This window comes from Geotrypetes seraphini, chromosome 2 (assembly GCF_902459505.1).
Source record: "Geotrypetes seraphini chromosome 2, aGeoSer1.1, whole genome shotgun sequence".
In the NCBI taxonomy this organism is placed as follows: domain Eukaryota; kingdom Metazoa; phylum Chordata; class Amphibia; order Gymnophiona; family Dermophiidae; genus Geotrypetes; species Geotrypetes seraphini.
In genome coordinates, this window is record NC_047085.1 from 74,376,212 (window position 1) to 74,402,015 (window position 25,804).

Below are 25,804 nucleotides of genomic sequence, written 5' to 3' on the forward strand. Positions count from 1 at the left end.
AAGCTCAGAAGGTGTTTCTGATCTGCTCTGCTTCTTTTTGTTATTTTGTGGTATTTTTCTGTTGGAATTTTGAGATTATTCACAGTTTCGGTGCTCAGAGGTCCCCTGCTTAGCCTTACTCATCCAGGAAAAGGACACAATACTGTGTGGGTGGACTGCTGCTCCCAGGCCAATCTCATCAAGTACCTGTGGAGCCAGCCTGCTTTATGTCCCTTCAGGAGCTCTGGGTCCATCCCCCTGGGAGAGGCTTACCTGCTGATTTAATCAAAGGCTTGAGTTCAGGTTGTGGGGCCCCTGTGTAATAACCCTCTGGGTATCAGGCTGCATTGTTTCTCCCCCCCCTGTTGCTGTGCGAGGAATCTCAGGGGTGGGAGTCCATGGTCATGATCTATCCGATCAGCAGCCAGAAGAATTCCTTCAACAGTTGAAGTCTGATAATTTTTGAGGCAGAAATCCTTTCCCTGCAGACAGGCTGATTCAAGCAAACAGGCACCAGAAGTCACAGTGAGTACTCCCATTATTTCCTATGGGGAACATTGAGGGGGGGGGGGGCGTCTGTAAATTTAATTTTTTGAGGTTTCTTTGGCTCTTGTGTGCATGGCCCTTATTTGAAAGAACTATTCAGAGGTTGTGATTACGACTCTCCTTAGAGCAAAGAAGATTGTGATGGTTGTGGCTTACACTAAGACAGGGGTGTCAGAGTCCCTCCTTGAGGGCCGCAATCCAGTAGGGTTTTCAGGATTTCCCCAATGAATATGCATGAGATCTATTAGCATACAATGAAATCAGTGTATGCAAATAGATCTCATGCATATTCACTGGGGAAATCCCGACTGGATTGCGGCCCTCGAGGAGGGACTTGGACACCCCTGTCACCCTTGGACACACCTTCCAGTTTTGGTGTGCCAAGGAGCTGTTGGAGCTGGAGAGGGCTCCTATTCCAGTGATCCTTGCATTCCTGTAAGCCAGGCTTGAAAAGGGCCCTGTGGTTTTATCTCTCAAAGTACAGATAGCTGGTATCTCATGCTTTTTGGCTCGGAGTGGCCTACAGTCTCTGGTATCTCACCCAGATGTCACTCAATTTTTGAGGGAGGTTCTCAGATTGGGACCCCTGTTGCGCAGACAGTTCCCATCTTGGGATCTCAATGTGGTGCTGAAGGGTCTGGCCCGTGCTCTATATGAGCCTCTTATGGAAGCTTCCTAGCTGGTTCTTATAGTTAAGACAATGTTTTTGAATACCATAGTCTCAGTGAGAAGGATCTCAGAATCGCAGGCCCTCTCATGCCTTTTCTGTATTTCATGGAATCAGGAGTTTCTCTGCTCACAATTCCTTCCTTTCTTCTAAATGTAGTGTCTGCCTTCCATGTCAATCAGGAGCTTTGTTTGAAAGCCTTTTATCCTATGGTTTCCACCAAACAGGACAAACTTTTGCACAAGTCAGATGTGTGCAGAGCCCTGCTTATCTATCTGGAGAAGACTAATGGTTCCAGACTTTCTGATCATCTTTTTTTGTGCTGACCAGTCACTCGAGATAGGGCAAACCAGCTTCCAAAGCTTCTATTGCCAGATTACTACTATTAATTATTTCTATAGCGCTACCAGACATACGCAGCAGTGTACAGAGTTGCAAAGAAGACAGTCCTTCATCGAAAGAGCTTACAATCTAAACACACAAGACAGACAAGCAGGATGTCATGGATCCGCATTGTGATTTCATCTTCCTATATTGCCTGCGGGAAACAGCCCCCTATCTCTTATCGTGGCACATTCAACAAAAGAGATGTAGTAGCTTCCTGGTGTCTTGCCTGATGAAATCTGTAAGGCAGCTACTACTAGGGCTACTTTTCACACTTTTACAAAAGGTTCAAGAGGATGCCGTTTTTAGGTCCTCAGTTCTACAGGCAGGCTCATCTGTCCCTCCCTAGATGTTTGGCACTGCTTTGGTATGTCAGCTAAGTACGAACTCCTGTGTATATGTAACAGAATGACAGGTTAGGTTCTTACCTTGATAATCTGGGTTCTGTTAAGATACACTGGAGGCTGTACTGCCCACTCTGTGGACTTCTTATTCACCTGATTTCTGCCTCTGACATTGCCAGTATCCATCTCAGGGCCTCTTCTACAGTTCCTAAGATTAAGCAGAGGCATTGTTATAGGAACAGGGGGGGGGGGGTTCTATTATCTTTCCCTTTGGAGGGTTCCTGGCCCCTACTAGTTGTACTTAGCAGGTTGGCTCCTGGCTACTCATGTGTGTGATTTATTGTTCTCTGTTTGCTTGTTTATTGCTTGTTGCTCTATTTCCTAAGTTTCAGAGCAGAATATTTGTTGCCGGGGAAGTTTCCCCTGCCCCTCCTCTTTTCTTCTGTTTCAGTAGAATTCTGTTGCTTTTGCACCAACTGAATAGGAAGCTGTTCTCCACTGCAGAAGGGGAGGAGTTCAAGATCCCTGAATATACTGGTAAAGGGGGAATTTCAGTTTATCCTGTTTACCCTCTTTTTACCTGATAATGTTCTTTTGGCCTGCTTCCTGTGCACATAAACCAGCCATAGGGTACATAGGAGGCTGGGATTACATATGCTTTTGAATGCAAAGAACCCCCTTGTCCATTTACCATTAATACAAAGTAGAAACAGAGAAACATGACAGCAGATAAAGGCCAAATGGCCCTTCCAGTCTGCCCATCCACAGTATCCACTATCCCCTCCACTCCCTAAGAGATCCCATGTGCCTTTCCCATGATTTCTTGCATTCAGACACAGTCTTTGTCTCTACCACTTCTATTGGAAGACACTTCCATGCATCTACCACCTTTTCTGTAAATAAATATTTCCTTAGGTTACTCCTTAGCCTATCACCTCTTAACTTAATCCCTTGCCATCTCTGGGGTTTCAGTTGAAAGAGACTCGCTTCAAAGTATTTATGCCATATAGTTATTTAAATGTCTCTATCATATCTCCCTTCTGCCTTTCTTTCAAAGTATACATATTGAGATCTTTAAGTCTGTCACCATACGACTTATAACATAACCATCAACCATTTTAGTTGCCTTCTGGACTGACTCCATCTTTTTATATCTTTTTGAAAGTGTGGCCCCAGAATTGTATATAATATTCTTTAAATTAGGTCTTACTAGAGTCTTATAAAGGGGCATCAATACCTCTTTTTCCTACTGGCCATTCCTCTCCCTATTCACCAAGCATTCTTCTAGTTTTTGCCGTTGTCTTTTCAACCTGTTTGCCTACCTTAAAAGCATCACATGCTATCACACCCAAATCCTGCTCTTTCGTACACAAAAGTTCTTCATCTCTAAATTGTACCATTCCCTCAAGTTTCTGCAGCCCAAATGAATGACCTTGCATTTCTTAGCATCAAATTTTAGCTGCCAAATATATCAGACTTTTCCTCAAGCTTTATTAGGTCCTTCCTCATGTTTTCCACATCATCAGGAGTGTCTATTGTCAGCAATAACGCTTACAAAAATGTTTTTAAAAAACAGGCCCAAGAACCGAATCTTGAAGCACACCACTGGTAACATCCCTTTCCTCAGAGCGATCTCCATTGACTACTACACTCTTGTGCCTTCCATTCAACCAGTTCCTGACTCAGTCCATCACTTTGGGGCGCATACCGAGGGCACTTAGACACCTGTGTGGAACACTGTCAAAGCACCCTGAGCTGATATTTTCAGGAGGAGGCTCTCCAACAGGGCAGGCTTCTTCAGTTCTCAGAATGGATGACTCTTTTGACAGATGCCAGCCTGTTGGATTGGGGTGCTCACTGCAGGGACCATTACATTCAGGGGCAGTGGACTCCCTGTCAGAAACATTGGTTGATCAATCGACTGGAGCTCAGGGGAATTCTGCTGGCGTTACTCGCTATCCAGCTCCTTCTGGAAGGAAAAGCGTTATGGATCTTCTCCAATGCCACTACGGTGGCGTATGTAAATTGTCAAGGGGGCACAAGAAGCGCTTCTTTGAGCCAGGAGGCTCGCATGCTGTTTTGCTGGACAGAAGCTCATCTTCTGTCTCTCTCAGCGGCCCATGTGGCCGGAGTCGACAACGTTCAGGCAGACTTTCTTAGCCTTTAGAAAAGTGAGGGATAAGAAATAAAAACCATACTATTTAAAAAAATCCCTGATACCCAACAATCAAAACCAACCTAACGCCTCCCCACTCTCTAAAACAACCTAACGCCACAAGAACTACTTCATCCCTATGAACCAAGTTGACTACTCCCTAACTATTCTATAATTCCTCTGGAAATGGCCAGATAGATTCTTTTTATAATCCGCTTTGAACCGCAAGGTAATAGAAATCACTAATGTAATGTAATATGTCGGAAAGAAGTTTAAATACAACAAAACAAACTGTCTTCAATGGAAAACTGTCTATAGAGAGTGATCAGTTGTGTATATAAAGTGCTCAGAAATATGAAACTCCGAAGGGAAGGCTAAAAAGCCACCCTGCAATAGGAGTTCACCTTCCAGTCATTGCAACCTCTTATATTGCTGATCACTCTCTGAGATTTGGTGAAAAATTATATTTATCTTGTAGTTCTTTAGTCATTCAAAAATGCTGAGAGTAATATCTTCTCTTCATATTTCAAAGTATGATGTGCAACAATCACTGAGTTAATTTGGTGTAATACACTGTTCACTTAGCTTTTAGGGTCCCCTCAAACTACATTTAAAAGCTAAGTGAACAGTGTATTACACCAAATTAACTCAGTGATTGTTGCACATCATACTCAGTGATTGTTGCACATCACACTTTTTTCTTTTCTCATCAACTTCGGCTTTCAAGGTTTTGGAGTTGGCCTTCGGGGTTTTTTTGTCCTTGCCAAAATTGAGTTTAATTTTGCTGAAGCCATATTTCCGTCCATGTCGAAACAGTTAACGGGCTATAAAAATTGCTGTAGGTATCAAGAGGCCTATTTCCCTCACCAACCCTCATAGTTGGTGTCTACAGTGTCTAGGCCTTGAACACCGAGTGGAGACTTGCGCCCAGTGTTCCACCCTAAAGAAGCGCTCTATTAAAGCCCGTTGACTGCAGCAGGAGAAGTTGTTTGGCGCAGCCAAGGACATTGAAAAGACTTCACAACCATTAACATCAGAGACTCCTGCATCGACATTGGTATCGGGTGAGCTTGCACCATCAGGGAAGTCAGCTAAAAACATAAGAACATAAGAATAGCCTTACTGGGTCAGACCAATGGTCAATCAAGCCCAGTAGCCTGTTCTCACTAGTACCTGGCCAAAACCCAAGGAGTATCAATATTCCATGCTACTGATACAGGGCAAGCAGTGGCTTCCCCCATGTCACAGGTTGACATAAGAACATAAGAATTGCCATCTCTGGATCAGACCTTTGGTTCATCAAGTCCGGCGATCCGCATACGCGGAGGCCCAGCCAGGTGTACACCTGGTATAATTTTAGTCACCCATATCCTTCTATGCCTCTCGTAAGGAGATGTGCATGTAGTTTGCTTTTAAATCCTAGAACGGTGGATTCTGCAATAACATCCTCTGGGAGAGCATTCCAGGTGTCCACCACTCATTGCGTGAAGCAAAACTTCCTGATATTTGTCCTGGACTTGTCCCCCCTTAGCTTCAGTCCATGTCCTCTTGTCTGTGTCACATTGGACATTGTAAATAATTTTTTTTTCCTGCACTATTTTGTCCTTTGATGCAGACCAAGCAGCAACACCCATGTTCTCCGCTATTGCGGCTTGTCTCTCCTTCGAGGTGTGAATCCTCTTTGAGGTTACCCTCTCTGAAACAAGCAGCAGATAAGCAAACGGTACTGGTGCTTTCATTTTGGGAGAAGCTCGATGAATTCTTTCAGAGGGAGCTTGGTGATCTTTTCAAACTCCATGCACTAGTGTTTACATCAACTCCCTCAGTTTTGGCCCAGTCTGAACATACTTCCACGAGGCCCCATGGTACCGCAGTCAGCTATCCTTCGGAACGTCGACATGGATCTTCATTGAATCATCATCGATCCTTGACTTGACGTTCTACTTCCCGACATTGATCATCGCATCACTGGTCCAGTTCTTCATCAGTGCATCAATCTGTACTTCGATACATCAACGTTCTTCTACTCGATGTTCAAAGTCAAGGAAGAATCTATCTTCATCACATACACAAAAAGCGCAAAAGAGCTTCTCACTGATCCTCCTCCTCGTTTTCCTTTGATCGGTACCAAAGTCATCGAAAACACCGATCCCCTTGATGCACAGCTTCTCCAAAGCTTCTCTACCATTTAGATTTACAGTCAGAATCAGAAGGTGGCCTCTCTGGTTCTGCAACTGAGGCTTAAGATACCCCCTTGGAACCATCTCCTCAGAAATCTCCTCCAAAGACAAGATCTCCTATAGAAAGACAGCCTTTTATTAAATATATTAGGTAGCTAGGCAAAGACCTGCCTGTCAAACTGGATGCAAACTTTGGCTTCCATGCTGAATACTTGGAAGCCTTGGACTATGATGAACCTCCCAAAGAGCTCCTCAAATTACCACTCTTCATAAGAATTGGGAAACACCTATGACTGTCACAGTAGCTCCAAGAAAGCTTGATTATATTTATAGAATCATTTCTTCTCCAGGGTTTGATAACCCACAATTTCAACATCAGTCATTACTTGTGGAATCAACCTTGAAAAGTTTTTTGCTTCGAGGGTTTATGCCTCAGTGTCCCAGGGCAAAAAAGTTGGACTATGAACAAATTTGGATGAAATTCTTTGTTGGCAAACAGAGTTCTTAATTACAATTTCTGCATGTTCTGTTATCTTAAACATCTAGTAAGAAAATTACCTTCCTTTGACAAATATATTCCTGCACAACAGAAATTTCACATCTTTTGAACTCTCTACCAAACCAGAAAGTATTTGGTGAGATCTGCTTATGATGCCTTCGAGTTTTCATCTAGAGCATATTCTATATCAGTGGCTATGAGACGCCTAGTGTGGTTGAGGGTCTCGGATATGGACATTAACCTCCAAGACAGATTGGCTAATATTCCCTGTTTGGAAGAAGAACTTTTTGGTGATTGCATTGAGGTAGCCACACAAAAGTTAACTCCAACATGAAAAGAATTGAAATTCTTTAGTCAGAACAAAGTCTAAGCTTCCTTCGGCTTCACAGTCATCTAAACCTCCCTCTTCATATCAGAGGCAATTTTCTGCCAAACCTTCTGTCCACCTCAGCAGAAGAAGCAAAAGCAACAGCGGCCTCAAAAATCTCAACCAGCAGCTCTTCAAAAATCTGTCTTTATGACATGCTCATGGAGAGCATTCTCTCAACCTCTTCCTCAGCCAATTGGAGGTTGGCTTCAGCTATACCATCCACGCTGGATGCTGATAACATTGCAGTGGGTACTCAAAATCATTCAAGTGGGTTACTCTTCATTTCATCACTACACCTCCAAATCATCCTCCAAGAGAGTCTTCTTTAAACCCTCAGCAGACGTCCCTTCTTCTTTGGGAGATAGAATCTCTACTCCATCTGAATGCCATACAGATAGTACCTCCTGCTCAAAAGAATCAGGGTTTCTACTCCTGGTATTTTCTCATACCAAAGAAGACGGGAGGTCTATGTCCAATTTTAAACCTCAGGGAATTGAACAAATACTTTGTAAAAAAAAAATAGTTTTGAATGTTGTCCTTGGCAACTCTGTATCCCCTCTTAGATCAAAATGATTGGCTATGTTCTCTGGATCTAAAAGAAGCTTATACCCACATACCAATTCATCCTGCCCATAGGAAATTTTTTGAGATTTCAAGTAGCCCATCAATACTCTCAGTACAAGGTTCTGCCCTTCGGCCTGGCATCCTCGCCCAGAGTATGTACCAAGTGCCTGGTAGTAGTGGCAGTAGTGTTAAGAGATCAAGGACTCCAAGTTTGTGGACGATTGGCTAATAAAAGATGCCTCTCCTCAAGGGGTGACCTCAGCAACACAGCCGGCAATCCTCTTTCTTCAGCAGTTGGGGTTTGAAGTCAAATTTCTGAAATCAACCCTCTCAAACTCTACAATTCATAGGGGCCCTGCTTGACACCATTCAATTTAGGGTGTTCCTACCTCAGCAAAGACAAGACATTTGATTCAGCTTTGCAACCAGGCTTCTCACCTTCTGTCTATCTCAGCCAGACGGATGATGATACTATTGGGTCACTTGGCATCCACAGTCCATGTTACCCATTTTGCGAGACGCCATCAAGATACCTCAGTGGTCACTAGAATCCCAATAGTCTCAAGCTCTCAATCCACTCTCACAAAAGATTACAGTTACATCTTTACTTCGTCAATCTCTGCAGTGGTGGATGAATTCCTCAAATCTTTCCAAAAGGCTGTTGTTTCAAATTCCTCCACATTAGAAATTTCTGACCACAGACCCATCCAAATATGCTTGGGGAGCTCATCTAGGCGGTCTTCACACACAGGGTCACTGGTTTCAATTTTATTTAAAAAAATTTTAAACTGCTTAATCAGGTTTCTAAGCGGTGTACAATATAAAAATTACATACATAAAACCAGATTAAAAGTTAGGGATACTAAACAATACCAAAGTAGCTTAGTAAAACACATAATAAGACATATGGACTTACTTCAAACAGTAAGAAAGAAAGGGAAGAACTACAATCGTGAGAGAAATAGCATAACAAAAAAGGAAAGAACAATAGGTTAGGGTAAAAAGTGATAAAATTTGTTTGTTTTTGTCCTTAAGAGGACAGTTATTGTCCAAAGGCATCCTGGTCCACCCAAGAGCAGCAATGCCACATCAATCTCTTGGAACTCAGGGCCATTCGCAATGCTCTCAAAACCTTTCAGCACATTATATCCAATCAAGTCCTACTAATATGCATAGACAATCAAGTGGCAATGTATTACATAAACAAACAAGGAGGAACAGCTTCTCTCATTTTTTGTCGAGGCCAAGAAGATTTGGAACTGGGATATTTCTCAAAGCAGTCTATATTCAAGTAGAGAAGAATTCTCTTGCCAACAAACTCAACAGATTTCTCCAACCACATGAATGGACGCTCAACTCCACATCTAGAGGCGGATGCTTTTCTCCTGGATTGGGTGCACAAATTCCATTATGCATTTCCACCAATTCCTTTCATTCTCAAGACACTAGTCAAGTTTAAACAAGAATCGGCCACCATGGTCCTGATAGCCCCTTGGTGGCCCAGACATCCGTGATTCTCCCTTCTACTTCCGTTCAATGTCAAGGAACCAATACCCCTGCAGATCTTTCCATCTCTTCTTACACAGTCAAGGATCTTTTTTCCATCCCATTCTACAGTCCTTGCACTTGACAGCTTGGTACCTCTCGGGATGACCTCAGCTGACACGGATCTTTCTGATCCTGTCCGGGTCATTTTGGATGCATCCAGAAAACCTACATAGCAGTTCTACCAACAGAAGTAGACATGGGAGATAATGATTAAAGTCTACAAAATCTTGAGTGGTGTAGAATGGGTACAAGTGGATCAATTTTTTACTGCATCAAGATTTACAAAGACTAGGGAACACTCGATGAAGTTAGATAGTAATAGGAGGAAATATTTTTTTTACTCAGAGAATAGTTAAGCTCTGGAATGTGTTGCCAGAGGATGTGGTAAGAGCTGGTTTAAAAAAAAGGTTTGGACAAATTCCTGGAGGAAAAGTCTGCAGTCATGCTGTTGAGACAGACATGGAACTGTAACATGGGTTTATACTAGGTACTTGTGACTTGGATTGGCCTCCGAAGACAGGATACTGGGATAGATGGACCAATGGTCCAACCCAGTAAGGCTATTCTCACCTCTCCTTAGAAACATAGAAACATAGAAAGTGACGGCAGATAAGGGCCAAGGCCCATCAAGTCTGCCCACACCAATGACCCTCCCCTACCTCCCTTTGCGAAGAGATCCCACCTTTCGATCCCATTTAGCTTTAAAATCAGGCACACTGCTGGCCTCAATCACCTGCATCGGAAGACCATTCCATCGATCCACCACCCTCTCGGTGAAGAAGTATTTCCTGGTGTCGCCATGCAATGTCCCTCCCCTGATTTTCCATGGATGCCCTCGTGTTGACGTGGGTTCCTTGAAGAAGAAGATATCTTCCCCCACCTCGATACGGCGCGTGAGGTACTTGAATGTCTCGATCATGTCCCCCCTCTCCCTGCGTTCCTCTAGGGAGTAGAGCTGCAATTTATTCAGCCGTTCCTCATACGGGAGATCCCTGAGCCCCGTGACCATCCGTGTGGCCATTCGCTGGACCGATTCAAGTCTCAGCACATCTTTGCGGTAATGTGGTCTCCAGAATCGTACACAGTATTCCAGATGGGGTCTCACCATGGACCTATATAATGGCATTATGACTTCGGGCTTACGGCTAACGAAACTCCTTCGTATGCAACCCATGATTTATCTGGCTTTAGACGAAGCTTTCTCCACCTGAGTTGCAGTCTTCATGTCCTCACTGATGATTACCCCTAAATCTCGTTCCGCTACAGTTCTCTCTAGGATCTCACAATTAAGAGTGTAAGTCTTACATGGATTTTTGTTGCCAAGGTGCATGACCTTGCATTTTTTGGCATTGAAGTTTAGTTGCCAGGTTCTGGACCAATTCTCCAGTAGGAGGAGGTCGTGTGCCATACTATCGGTCTTGGATTTGTTGTCAGGTCCTTATGCTCCCTAGCATCCTTCTAACTTTTCAATCTGTTTGGCCACCTTAAGATTACCACTTACTATCACACCCAAGTCCTACTCCTCTTTCGTGCACAAAAGTTCTTCACTCCCTAAACTGTACCATTCCTGCAGGGTTTTGCAGCCCAAATGCATGACTTTGCAATTCTTTAAAAAAAAAATAATTTTATTTATTCAAATTTTCAATTTTACAAGCATAAATCTTGACAAGAAAAATAGTTACAATTGAAACAAAGTATACAGAAATCAAATTCCAGCAAATTTTACAATACGTAGCTCTATTTAAACCTAATTAAAAAAAAATTATTTAGAAGAACTGAGGCAAGATGTTTGGAAAAACAGGGAATAAAGGAAAAATATCAAGAGATACTAGATTTATAACTGGCGGATTTACATGTTAAGTATCATTAATTTCTACATGATTCACATTAGAGGGTGTGGAGACTGTTATTGTAACTAGAGGCTTCCTTTCTTCCAAGAAGTTTCTCAAATGCTCAGGATTAAAGAATGCAAAGAATTTTTCATCTACTTTAATAATACATTTGCATGGAAATGGCAAGAAAAAAATCCCTTTGAGGTCAAATACCAGGAGTTTAAGAGCCAAGAAGGCCTTTCTCCTCTATTGAGTGAAGCTACAAAGGTCAGGAAATATAAAAATGGAATTACCCATGAATTTTACATCCTTAAATCTGAAATACATTCGAAGTATGCAATTCCTATCGTATTCTGATGCAAATGTAGCAATAAGGGTAGCATTATTCAAAGCTGTATTAGAATTCTCCAACAAGCCAGTAACATCGAGACTGGCCTCCTGGTTCTTAACTGAAATTGTTTTTTTCAGTGAACTACCCATAGAAATATAATAGGCTTTTGTTATCGGGGGCATAGATTCAGCAGGAATTTGCAAGACGTCTCTCAGAAATTTTTTCAACATCTCAATTGATTGTAATAAAGCAGATTGAGGAAAATTCAAAAATCTTAAATTCAACCGCCTTTCATAATTTTCCAGTCTTTCCATTCTCTGGTGAATATTAAAATTGTCCTTAATCAAAGTTGTTTGAACAGTTTTAACCCCCTTCTATAATTTTTCCAAATTCCTTTACTTGCGAGTCCATCTTTGCAGTAAAGTCCCCTGTTTATTTAATATGAGATTGAACCACCTCAGGAAGTTGGAATACCTCCTCCAATGTTATTCTCTCTAGTCTTTTCTTCAACCTGGTAGAGCTCTTGAATCCAGCTTCTTCTGTATTGATTGCCACAGGCTGCGTGTCAAAGCAGCTCCTGATTGGATAAGGCTCAACTTAGTGCAGGAAGAGGTGGTCGGAGCATACAGCGAGTGATTTCCTGCACTCGCTGGCGCTTCGGCTGCTCTCTCCTGCCTCTCCTGCTGTCCTCTCCTTGTCAGTGGTTCGCAGTTGGAAAATACCGCGAATGACTAGGACCGCGAACGAACGGGGGAACACTTTACACCAAATCTAGCTCCATCCCTCTATCCAGTTCTCTGGTCACCCAGTCAAAGAAATTGGTCAGAAATGTCTAACCAGACCTGCTTGTAGTGAATCCATGTTGCTTTGGGTCCTGTGATTTACTGTATTCCAGAAAAATTACTATTCTCTTTGTTAAAAGCATTTCTATTAATTACCACAGAAGTCAGACTTACCATCCTGTAATTCCTTACTTCTTCCTTACTTCCATCAGGTAATAAAGAGATGACATTGAAGCCAGTCAAGTAATGGATGTTTTAAACAGTGAGGACTAGCTGTCATAACACATCATTTGGCATTTGTTCCATTATGATTGGTTGACAAAGGACCATGCTGTTTAACTAGGCTGGAATTTGCTCAAAAGAACTTTCAGCTCAGTCAGCAAATTAGATTACATTTCACCTTCTGTTTTTAAGTCTGCTTTTATATTTTACTTTCAAAAATAGTACAATTTCACAAAGTCGAGAATAAGAGCAAATCGTATTGATGAGCCAGTGAGTTCCCAAATAAAATTAACTGTTTTAAATTATTCCTTTTGTAGTGCTGTCTGCTCTTATCATTTGTCTTTGGAAAATAATATTTTATCCTTCTATTTTCATGTGCCATTCTGTTTTCTCTTTAGGCTATTTTAAGTGTTCCAAGTAGTTCTGTGTGTGGTGGGGAAAGGGGGTGGTTCTGATTTATAACCATAGTTGAAAATAGAGGCAAAATTCAACAAAGTACTCAGGAAAACTGAGGAGTGTAGTTTTTATTTTTTTCATTCACATTACCTACTGCTTTTGTGAGACTGAGCCTTTTAAATTTACAGTTTGACAGGCTGTATTTTTGATTTATTGTGTTCTTTGCCATAAGAGCATACGTATAATTCTGCTGTTGTCTATAGTTCTGAGAAGAACCCTGATGCAGGCTTCTTCTGAAACATGGCCACTTTGAGTCATTTTTCAGTAAATTATGCTTTACCATACTGCTCGTGTTCTGGTTTGATGCTTTACAACGCCTTGACTGTCCATAACATGCATCTTTTACCATCTCTCTCTTTTGCTTCTCTTGTTTAAGGAAACCTCACACATTGCTTTGCAGGCACAGGATTTAGTCTACGCTTCTTAGTATTGAGGTTATGCTTCCTAATTAAAAATGAATAATGAGCAATATATGCATTTCTTCATTTAGTGCACAGTTAAGCTGTGAAATATGTTACTAAAGGAGGTAGCCAAGGGTGAGTTTAGCCTAGGTAGCCAAATAGACATGGGGATTACCACTTCTCCTTTAACATCTGCTGAGTACTTTCAAGCTACATGACTTAGCGACAGGATATTGAGCTCAGTGGACCATTGATCAAACTCACCAAGCCACAACTTAATGCTCTCATGGTTGAAATCTTCGTTTGCAGGTTTTGTGTGTGAAAATTGTCTGTTGCTGTTTTTTAGAGCTTTGCAAGTGGCTGGAACCATTGAAAACTCCTCGACTTGATATCAGCTGTATCCCAAGTTTAATTGAATATATTAAACAGGTTAGTAAGATTTTTCATTAATATTAAACCCTAGATCAGATTAAATAGGGACATAAATATTTCCTGGCTAGAGACAGGGTACCACAATGTATCTTGTAAATTTTGTTACATTTGTTGTGATTTTCTGATGGTGAGTGAATAACTAAACCAAGGTTGTAACAGGGAAAGGAAACAAGACTATATGAAGGAGAAAGTGTAGAAGGGTCTGGAAAGAAGGTGGAAGTATGGGAATGGGAGGAACAGGAAGGAGAAAAAAAGGGAAGAATATAGGGAGCTCATGGGTGGGATGGGGGGGGGGAATGGGACAGAGAACCTACTGGAGGGGAATATTGCATGTGTGAGAAGGATACAGAGAGTGCATAGGAGGAAGAAAGAGGTTTGAGAGAAAACACAGAGGGAGGAGAGTAGGGAGAACTTGGAAAGTATAGGGGAAGGCAGAGAGAGAACTAGAGAACCTCTGTGAGGGAGGTAGAGAGTGCTTGTGGAAGGGAGGGAAGAAGGCAGATAAGTGCATAGGAGGGAAGAGAAAAAGAAAAGGATAGTGAGAAAGGGGTGCTCATGTCAGGAAGGTTATCACAGGAGGGAAGAGGAGAAGTTAGAGAACACATGAGAGGAGAGGAGTACACATTACAGTGGTCAAGCAGTCATGCAATTTAAGTATGACTTCTAGAGCCTGGAGGAGAACAGTGCCCAGAAGTTACATCAGAAGCAAGGACTCTGGTGGCAGAAGGAAAGCCCGAACAGACCTCTGCGTGCAGATCGGCGGCAGCAAAGCGTTCTCCTCCCTGGCTCCCTGGTAGTATTTCTCCTCTCCTCCCTGGCCAGGCAAAAGTGGCGGTAGCGAATGCAATTCACTACCCTGCCGCTACTCTGGGCGTCTTCTCTCCATTCGGCCACCCAAGCGGAAACAGGAAGTTTTCACTGAGGGCGGACCACAGTGGAGAGAAGATGCAAGGAGTGGCAGCAGGAGTGGATTGCTAAATCACTACCACCACTGGCAACATGTAACGTCAAAATAAAGGTAGATGGGGGAGAGGGGAGATGGACTTGAGGGAGTTGGTGGACTGGAGAAGGAGAGATGGGGAGATGATGGATGGGAGAGATGAACTTGGTGGAGGGGGGAGATGGACTTGAGGGAGATCATGGAGAGGGGAGATGGACTTGGGGGAGATCATGGAAAGGGGAGATGGACTCGGGGAAATTGGTGGACTGGAGAGGGAGAGATGGGGAGAAGGATGGGAGAGATGAACTTTGTGGAGGGGGGAAGGTGGATGATGGGGGGAGATGGACTTTGGGGAGATCATGGAGAGGGGAGATGGACTTTGGGGAGATCATGGAGAGGGGAGATGGAGAAGTAATAGAAGAAATAATGGATTTAAAAACAGGAGAGGAGAGAGATGGACAATGGGATTTAAGGAGGGAAGGAACAGAAAGGGAGAAAAGTTGGACACAAGGGATGGTGTGGAGGGATAGAAATACTGGATAGGAGGGTAGTTAGAAAGAGAAAGGGAGAGCTGGTGGGGAAGGAGGAAAAGATGCTGGATGAAAGGGTAGTTAAGGAAAGGAGAGATGGTGGATCTGGGGATGGTGGGGTCAATCGCTGCAGCTACGGGAATAGAGACAAAAAAAAGAAAAGATGCCAGACCTCTGGGGGAGGGAAGGGAAACAGAAGGGGAGGACAGATGGAAGATGGATGGTTAGCACGGAGAAAGAAGAAAACGACAAATGGGCAAGAGACCCTGTCAAGCGAGTTATCAGAAGACGTTTGTCGCAGAAACTGGGACCAAAATGATTTGAATAATGACCAGACAACAAAAGGTAGAAAAAATAATTTTGTTTTCTGTTTTGTGATTACAATGTGTCAGATTTGAAATGTGTATCCTGCCAGAGCTGGTATTAGACCACGAACGTGAGCTAGGAAAAGTCTTTTTTGTTTATTTTGTTTACACCACAGCGTCAGTATGGGTGGGAGAGGGCAAAGGGGGTAAAGAGGCTATAAAAAGGGTAAAGAGGCTATAAAATAAACCTACCAGTATGTTTGAAAAACAAAACAAAAAAACCCCACCCAATTGGGCAAGAAAATCAAATCAAAAAATCGATTCAATAGGCTGAATCGAATCAAAATTTTTTTCCTGAATCGGGCAGCACTAGATCTTACCACAACCTCTAGCAATGTATTCCAATAGCTTAACTATTCTTTTGAGTGAAAAAGTATTTCCTCCTATTGGTTTTAAAATTATTTCCCTGTAACTTTGAGTGTCCCCTAGTCTTTGTAATTTTTGACGGAGTGAAAAATCGATCCACTTGTACTTGTTCTACTCCACTCAGAATTTTGTAGACTTCAATCATATATCCCCTCAGCTATCTCTTTTCCATGCTAAAGAGTCCTAACCTTTTTAGTCTTTCCTCATACAAGAGATGTTCAGTCCCCTTTATCATCTTGGTCGCTCTTCTTTGAACCTTTTCTAGTGCTGCTATATCTTTCTTGAGATAAGGAGACCAGAATTGAACGCAATACTCTAGCTGAGGTCGCACCATGGAGCAATACAGGGGCATTATAACATTCTTAGTCTTGTTAACCATCCCTCTCAATAATTCTTAGCATCTGTTTGCTTTTTTGGCCGCCGCTGCCAAACATTGGGCGGAAGGTTTCATCGTATTGCCTACAATGACATCCAGATCCTTTTCTTGGGTGCTAACCCCCAAGGTGGACCCTAGCATCCAGTAACTGTGATTCTAGTTGTTATTCTTAATATGAATTACTAAATTTCATCTGCCACTTAGATGGCCAGTCTTCCAATTTCCTAAGGTCTGCCTTCAATGTTTCACAATCTGCATGCGTTTGGACAACTTTGAACAGTTTAGTGTCATCTGCAAATGTAATCACCTCACTCATCATTCCAATTTCCAAATCATTTATAAATAAGTTAAATAGCACCAGTCCCAGTACAGATCCATGCGTCACTCCACTGTTTACTCTCCTTCATTGAGAAAAATGACCATTTAACTCTACCCTCTGATTTCTATTCAATAACCAATTCCTAATCCACAACTGATCTTTGCCACCTATCCCATGACTTTAATTTTCTCAGAAGCGTCTGGTGAGAAACTTTATCAAAACCTTTCTGAAAATCAACTGGCTCACCTTTATCCACATGTTTATTCACACCTTCAAAGAAGTCAAGCAAATTGGTGAGGCAGAGATCTCCTTTGGCTAAAACTCATGCTGACTCTGTCTTATTAAATCATGTCGGTCTACGTGTTCCACAAATTTATTTTTTATAATTGTTTCCACCATTTTGCCCAGCACTGAAGGCAGGCTTACCGGTCTGTAATTTCCCAGATCTCCATTGGACCCCTTTTTAAAAATCAGCTCAACATTGGGCACCTGGAATCAGCAGGTCAAATATACCCAAAAATAGGTTTAACATTTAAGGCACCAAAATGAGTGTTGGCCAGTGTAATTATCAGAACAACACTCTTAATATGCTTTCTTTTTTCAAGTTGGAGACTCTTTGCTGCATATTTATGAAAGATTGCAGTTTTTTTGAAGGGACGATATCAATTCAAGCAGGAAGATATCAAATAGGCAGCATATTTTCACATGTGGGTGACGTCATCCACGGAGCCCAGTATGGACAGTGGTAAAAGTATTCTTGCACTTTAAGTTTTCGGAAACTTTGCGAATGCCCACAGTGCAAATGTCCGAGTGCCTTCTGGCCTGATGCTGCTCGCAGTACCTCAGTTCTTGTGGAATGAAGTGCTTTTTTTCTTTACTCTGTCCATTGTGTGTTGCCTTCCGTCAGCGTTTTTTCTTTTCAGCCTTTCGACTTTGTTTTATTTATTCGGTCTGTGATTAAAAATTTTGCCCTTTTTTATGGCATACCTCAGTTGGGCTTATAGGCCCTCTTTTTTCTGACCTAGGTGCTTTTTTTTCCCTTTTCTCTCATCATTGTTTGATTTAGCCACTGTGATTTTCCCATCCATGTTGAAACCTTTGAGCAGATTCAGAAAGTGCTGCCTGTGCCAGTGCCCTATCTCAGTCACTGACCCGCACAGTTAGTGTTTACAGTGTTTGGGCCCTGAGCACCATGTAGATAGCTGTACTTGTCATTGTTCTCTCTTTTTTTTTTAATAAAAGTTTTTTTATTGAAAAAATAGAAAACAGAATCAAATATAAACAAGACCGATAAAGAGTACAGCCAGTGAAGAACAAACACTGCAACCAACAACATGCTCAGTAAAACAGGCAAATGCAAACAAAACCCCACAATAGCCCCTCCATAGTATCACCCCCCCCCCAGGACAGATCCCATAGCTCATACCCCATACAAGCAAATGGTCCCCTCCAACAAGAATAAAAACCAAAGAAACAAAACAAAACAAAAAATCACCCCCAATCACTCTCACAAACCAGCCGGTCCCACACATTATGCCTGCCTTCCACCCTACTACTGAACCCTACAAAGAGCTCACCCGGAAGTTCTGCTAAATGTACGCATACCCATGCTGTTTACCATGCTGCAAAGCCATAAGGTGGTACATAAGCTGCCAGTGTTGCAAACGCTGCTCCACTGATTGCCAAGTAAGGGGCACCAAACAGTTCCAGGTAGAAGCCAATACTAACTGGGCTGCAGTGAAAGCCAGCTTATAAAACAGGGATTCAGGGCTGACCGAAGCTGTTGCCAACATCTCCCTTCAGTCAGGCACCCCTGCAGCCACCACCCGGCACTTGCCATCGGGAGGAAAGGTCCTCGCTCCCAGGATTAAAGTCAGCTGTGAGCCGCGGAGAAAAGAGGGCTGACCGAAGCTGTTGCAGACATCTCCCTTCAGTCAGGCACCCCTGCAGCCACCACTCGGCACTTGCCATCGGGAGGAGAGGTCCTCGCTCCCAGGATTAAAGTCAGCTGTGAGCCGCGGAATGCGGTCCGCGGACGCAACTCCGCGGCCGCGTGGCTGAAGGGGCAGGACACGCCCATTTTGAGCCCCTTCGGAGCCCAGGAGGAGCATGGAGCAGATTCGAGAAGTTATGGGCAAACGGAAGGCAAAGATTATTTCTACTACAAATTTAGGTCCAATGGATCGTCACTTATGCCATATTCCTGTAACAGTGTTGGAAGGTAAGCCTGATTTACAGACCCAATCTGTCTCTCTCTCATCTGGGGAACCCACGCCTCCACCTCAACCTGTTCAATTTTCTTCAGAGAAAGATGACTGTGATTCCATAATAGATTCGGATTCATCTCCTCTACACTCATTTGAACTTGAACTGGATCCCAAAAGCATAATAAAGGGGAAACAATCGTTTTCTGTATCTCCTGTTTCTATGCCTACTGGACCTGTTAATAGGCCCGAGTTGGGCAATAAAGTGGTTACTCTTCAAGATGTCTGGACAGTTGTGAACAGAATTGAGAACTCATTACAAGGCACAGTAGTAAAATTATGTCAATTTTCCTCTGAGATAACAAGTAAAGTGACTGACCATGATGCTCAATTGGCCTTAATTGAGAAGAAAATTGATAAAGTGGAAGCATCTGTCTCTGTAATGCAATCTTGTGCAGTTTCTAATGTAAAGGATAATACTTTATTACATTTACAGATGGAAAAAATGGAAAACGCTATGAGATCTAGGAACCTCAGATTTCTGAATTTTCCAATATCTCATTATCTTTCTCATTTGAAGTTATTAAAAATGTATTTAAAGGATATACTCTCCTATACTAAGATAGAATTTTTTATACCAGATAATCTTTATTATATTCCTAGTGGAGTAAAAGTGGTTTCGGAAGAGGGGGAAAAGGATCAGTTAGTGTCTCCTGACAGTTTAAACATTTCTCAATTTCTGGAATCATCAAAGGATTTTATAGCCAAAAGAGCAACATTATTGGTCACTTTTAAAACTGACATAGAAAAACAAGACATTCTTAAATTATATTTTATAAATAAGAATGCCCTGTTTTGTGGTCAACAGATAAACATCTTTCCAGATGTCTCTAAACAAACACAATACAGGAGGAAACAATTCCTACAACTCAAGACTCAAGTCTTGGGTGTGGGGGCTTCTTTCTTCCTTAAATTCCCATGCAAAAGTTTGGTGACTTATCAAAATGTTAGATATGTTTTTGTAGATCCAGCTCATTTAGAGAATTTTCTTCAAGATAAAAGTAAAGTAAATATTTTACCTGAAACTAATACAGAGATTGAGGTTGAGTGAATATAGAAGTTCTTCTTCTTTGCCTGATCTGAAGATTATTGAATAATTTATTTCCTGTTAATCTTTTTCTTATGATTTGGTGATACCAACAGAATAAGCAGCCCTCATATAATGTGGACTTGAAAAGATTTTCTTTTATGTTGAAGTATTTCCTTGATTATTGTTTTCATGGAATTGTTATAAGTTGTAACAAATGAATAAATTTATAAATAAAAAAAAATAAAACAGGGATTCACCCCATTCTAGATCTAGCTGATGCCAAAATAGAAGGGCATGGTGCCAGTCAACAGGGACCGGCTTATGGATAATCTGGGAGATATGAGTGAATACCTCAGTCCAAAAGCCCCGTACCTGCCCACAAGACCACCACATATGGTGACAGGTACTCACCTCCCCATAGCCCCTCCAGCACAGACCAGGCCCACCCCCCTCGCCACTTAGCCAAGGCTTGAGGGGTGTAGTACCACTGGAAAAGGACCTTTTAGCCATTTTCAAAAATCAAGGCTGCTATTACTGTGCCACTAGGTAAAAGGGCAAATAGGTGGACTGTACCATTCCATTAGCACTTTTCAGACTTGTTGGATAGTCCAAAAATTCTCTCCCTTGCCCAGAAATATGAGAACTGGGAATAAAGCAATAAGAAGCAGAATGAAAAAGTTGAATTTATAGTTTGGCAAACTAGGTTGATGCAGGTGCTCTCATGGTAAATTTTGAAAATATCAAAAGTAAGAGCACACACAGAAAGGATGTCATTTTCTAAGAGCAGAAGCTAATTCATTAAGAAATGACATCTTATAGTGAAAGTTAATGGATTACAGTTTTAGATTTCTTGCTTGCTTTTTCCAAATCCAAGTTATAGCCAACTTAATTCAGGCACACAAATTATTGCCCTGGTTTTGTGGTTGTAGTCTAGGTTGTACCTGAGGCATAGGTAGGTGAAGTGACTTGTCCATGGTTGCAGACAGTGTCCTTGAGAGCAGTGGGATTTGAACTGCCTGATTTGCAATCTGTTTCTCTAACCTAGATGAAATATTTATTTCTCTCTTGTTTAGAATATGGATAACCTGATGACCCAGGAAGGAGTTGGTCTTCTTACTGCACTGCGACTTCTCTGCCATGTGGCTTGTCCACCACCTACTGTAGAAGGTATGGTTCTACAGCATGGAAACAATTGCCATAGATTAGAAATATAAACTGTTTTCAGGTATAACAAACTATGAAAAAACAAAACAAAGCATTAGTTTGTTTTGGCTTCCTGCTAATCTATTTTTTGGCTGATAGTTGCATAGTATTATGTTTAATTTTAAGGTTCTTTGCTGATGTGAAAAGTTATTTGATTAGTTTATATAAAGTAAATGTCAATCTGTTACATCTACTCTGGATTCTGAACATGTGGTGATCAATCCATTCCCACGAATTGGACTTCCAGAAGTGAGAAAATTTACAGCTTTGAGCACCTCCCATAGGGAGGCGGAGCCTCCAGTTTTTCCTCTGCAAGTGAACTGTGCATAGGTGTTTCTGATATGCTCTGCCTAGTCTGTTTTCTTTTTCTTGTCCAAAGTTCATTTTATTAAGGCTTCGGTACCCCGAGACCCCCTTCTGAGGGATTCTCTGTCTGGGAAAGGATGCAGGGTTCGCTGAACTGGACTGCAGCTTTGCAGGGCAAGCCTTCGGTGTTTCTTCTGGGCTCGGGGTTCATTCCCCCAGAGAGCCAGCTTGCCTTCTGAGTTTCTCACTGGTTTGAGCACAGGCTGTGGGCACCCTGAGTAAGAATCATCAGGGTATCTGGGTCACCCCCATTGTGCTTCGAGGTCCCTAGGTGTGGGGAGGTCGGTGTTGGACCGACTTAGAGCCTGGATTCCTTGGTTTTGGAGAGTCGCAAGAAGTATCTGAGGCTGAAAAATCCTTTCCACCTTTTAAGCTGTATTGAAGCAGCTGCAGATAGGCCATCAGAGAACTGAGTGGAACATCATTGATTCCTATGGGAGAATCGGGGTTGGTCAAAAAATCCCAAATTTGAGGGTTTCTGGGGTTAGGGTTCAAGTTTCCCATCTCCAAAATCCCTTTGTCCAGTGCAATAGGTGTGTCATTCTGGACAAGTGGGTTATCTCCCCATGGCTGCGAACCATCTGCAGAAGGAATCCACTCTGGATTTTTTTTCTTTGATCCTCTTCACTGGGAGCTATACTGTCATCTACAATTTTTCCCTTCTGCACATGAGCCAGAAGGAGTGTTTCTGTTCTGCTTTCCCTTTTTCTTTATTTTACTCTGTGTTTTTCAGTTAATATTCAGTGTATTTGGTGCCCAGAGCTTACCAGTTTCAGTGTCGGCTCTGCCTGTGTAGAGAAGAAGCAAACTGTGGTCAGCAGCTGACAGGTCAATCCCTTGTGGTACCTGTTAGACAGCCTACACAAGTATTTTTGGAGCTTGGGGCCATCCCCACTTACCTTTTCTCACCTACAGCTTAGCAGGTGTTTGAGTGCAGGCTGTCAGGCTTCCATAGGAGGCTCAGTGGTGTCTTGCAGGGTGATGGCTGCATTTTTTTCCACATCCGTTCTATAGTGCATTTGTCGGTCCACAGGGGTGGAGGTTTGTTCAAATGCCTTGTCTGACAGCCTGAAGATCAGCATTGAAGAAGCAGTAATTTCTTCTTTCCAGCTATTGTAAAGAACTGAAGCAGTCTGCAGCACATTGCCAGCACAGGTCACAGTGACTAATTAGAGTCGGCATGTGAGGTGAATCAGGGAGGGTCTGAAAATACTGCTTTTGAGGGGTTTCTGCATGTTCCACTATGTTTCCCCTCAAAAATCCTAAATTCACCGGTTTTTGACTTTGGTTGATTGTGGGGGTTTTTTAAAGCGATATTAGGTGCCAAAATCCTGGTGGCAGCCATCTTGGATTTTTAGGGGGGAGGTTTTCCCAAAAGTTTCCTGCAGCCCCTGCAATCTTCATTTGCCTCAAAACTTGTTGGAGTGGAATCCTTGGGCTCTTTTACCCCAATTCCATGCCAGGATTGAGCAAATTCTGCGCCTCAGGAGTGTACATATACCACGTGCCACACAGCACAAATCAGAGAGGTGGGAGTGACCAGCTTAACCTCTCCTATGTGCTCTCAACTAGCTGAAAGGGCAGCTAGCCTGCTGGGGTAGTCTTTTATTTTTTCAGGGCCTGGAAACTGACCGTTTATCATGAAAGGACGTGGACGCCCCACAGCCTAAAAAATGCAAATAGTCATCTCAGGGTGGCTCCTCGCTCTCTGGTATGGTTTTTTTCTTCAGAATTCATCAGTCTAATGTGGAAAGCCTTTCAGGAGAGCTGTACTCAGACTGCACAGACCAACTGCGCATCAGATTCAACAAGTCAGGGCATAACTCCCCAAGGGACATCTGCTTCACAGTCTGCCACTGTCAAGGACTTGGGAGACCTATTTGCAGGGGATACAGATGATGATACTCTCACTATTCCTTTATTGTCCAAGGATGCACCTCCTGTAGAGGGGGAGGCTGGGATGCAGGCTGGCGCCTTTGATCCTGTTTTGGCTTTAGACCCTGGAGATGACCCCACGGTTTTGTGCTTATTTAAGCCCACTGCCCTGCTGGATCTCATTTCATAGTCTTTGCATGAGTTAAATTTTTTTTTTTTTTTTTTTAAATATTTATTTATCAATTTTCAAATAAACAATCAAGTATACACTTGTACAGAAAGGAGAGGCATTAAAGAAAGAAAAAACACATTCCAAGCAAAACAATAATTATAATCATAGCAAAAATAATCATAATCTCCTCCTCAAGTCCTCAAATTAATGGATCCAAGATGTAAAACAGTGAGCCTAACAAAAAATCTTAGTAATATATCGAAAAAAGAAAACAGGGACACAGTTAGCTGAAGGAAGTGACCAAATCAAACAATGAACACTCATGTTGTATTTATCCCAGCTTTCAGGTGTGCAGTTGACAGAAAGGTTGTCAGTTGTATAGGGTCAAAGAAAACATATTTTTGCTTTTGATATATTATCACACATTTACATGGGTGTCTTAAGAAGAAGGAGGCTCCAAGAGCGATAACTCCCGGCTTCAAAATCAAAAATTCACGACGACGCCTCTGGGTATCTCGAGCCAGATCCGGAAATATTTGTATTTTAAATCCCAAAAATTCTTTTGACTTATTTTTGAAGTAAAGTCTCAGCAACCAGTTTTTATCCGGTGCTAAGGCAACAGTAAGAAGTAAAGTTGCAGGTGTCGCAATTTCCTTGTCCGACTGTTCTAATATCAATGAAACATTTAAATTCTGTTGGACCTCTGTAGGTAATGGTGGTTCATGCATGAGTTAAATTTAACCTCTCAGCCAGTTCCTTCTACTTTCTCCTTCCTCATGTGTGGAGTGAGGATTCAGTCCTCTACATTTCCCTGCCATCTGGGCATTAGTATCTTGGTCTCTGAGCAGTAGAATTCCCCAGAAGGTTCTTTCAAGCTGGTGAGAGCCATGTCTCGGCTGTATCCTATGACATAGGAGTGCCAACAGCTTTTTAGTTAGCCTTTTTAGATTCCTTGGTTGCACAGGTTACTAAGCACACTTCCCTTTTGAGTGAAAGCTGTGTGGTGCTTAAGGACATGCAGAACTGCCGAGTAGATGTAGTTTTAAAGAGACTTGTTGAAGGGCTTTAGGAGTCAAAGTGGCCTCAGCAGCGTCATTTGCCACACATGCCTGTCTTTCCAGGCTGCATACTTTGGAGCATGAAGGCGATGAACCACTCCCTCAGCTCCTTTTATCTGGAGTGAATTATATAGTGGACGCTCTCTATGACATTATTCATGTCACGGGTAAAACGTCAGCTTATCCAATTTCTGCCCATAGAATGCTCTGGACAATGGGATGGAGATTCCACTTCTAAAGCTACTCTCAGCAGACTCCCTTTCAAGGGACAGTTGTTATTTGGTAAGGGTCTGAACGATCTCATGAATGGTGTGGTGGACCGTTGCCCCCAAGACTCTGACGACAGGCATATAGAGCCTTTAGAGGCTCTGGGCACTCTAATTTTCGAGGCTCCAGGCAGTCTCAACAGTAGTCCAATTCCACATTTCAGAGGTTCTCCCGGGGCTACAGGCAGAGGTTTTCTGGAGCCAGGCGTAACCAGACCTCAGCTCCCCGTGCTGCTCCTTCCACCAAGAAATCATAATGATGCCAGGTTGAGAGATATCCCTCTCTGAATTGGGGGCTGCATCTTGGCTTTTCTGCAGGTTTGGGTTCAGATTTCATCTGACTGTTGAGTTCTGGACATCATTCAGTCTGGCTACAATTCAGAATTTGCCCGGCTTCTAATGAATTTGGTTTGTGGACTCTCCTGTGGAGCGCCAGGAAGAGGCAGTCAAAGTACAAGTCACTGTGAGAAGGTTGCTAGATATTCAGGCAATAGAACCTGTACCGCCTGAGAATCAGGCATACAGTATACTCCATATACTTCATCATGCCAAAGAAAGGCTCCCAAAATTGGAGACCCATTCTGGATCTTACACACTTAAATGCAGTGCTCAGAGTTCCACATTTTCATATGGAGATGGTTCGATCTGTCATAGCAGCGGTGACTCCGGAAGAGTTCCTAGCCTCACTGGATCTGACGGAGGCCTACTTACATATTCCCATTTTCCTAGACCACAAAAAGTTTCTCAGGTTTCACATCCTGGAGAATCATTATCAATTCTCAGCTCTGTCTTTCAGCCTGATGACGGCTCCTCACATTTTCACCAAAGTGATGGTTGTAGTGGTAGTAGTAGAAGCTGACCTGCGCAAGATGGGGCTGCAAGTGCATCCCTACCTGGACGACTGGCAGATCAGGGCTTCCTCATTGTTCAATGGTCAGCGCACAGTGGATCAGGTGATCTGAGTCTTGGAGGACCTGGGTTG

At 42.6% G+C, this 25,804-nt stretch overlaps 1 protein-coding gene across 5 annotated transcripts in view; it reads left to right on the forward strand.

The window, feature by feature from the left end:
- VIRMA (vir like m6A methyltransferase associated) overlaps positions 1-25,804 on the forward strand; it is a 354,442-nt gene that overhangs the window by 132,073 nt on the left and 196,565 nt on the right. For all 5 annotated transcript variants that reach the window (XM_033933183.1, XM_033933184.1, XM_033933185.1 and 2 more), the window contains exons 11-12: positions 13,607-13,689; positions 20,956-21,049. In XM_033933183.1, the coding sequence (XP_033789074.1) occupies positions 13,607-13,689; positions 20,956-21,049 (177 nt within the window). The remainder of the gene's footprint in view (positions 1-13,606; positions 13,690-20,955; positions 21,050-25,804) is intronic.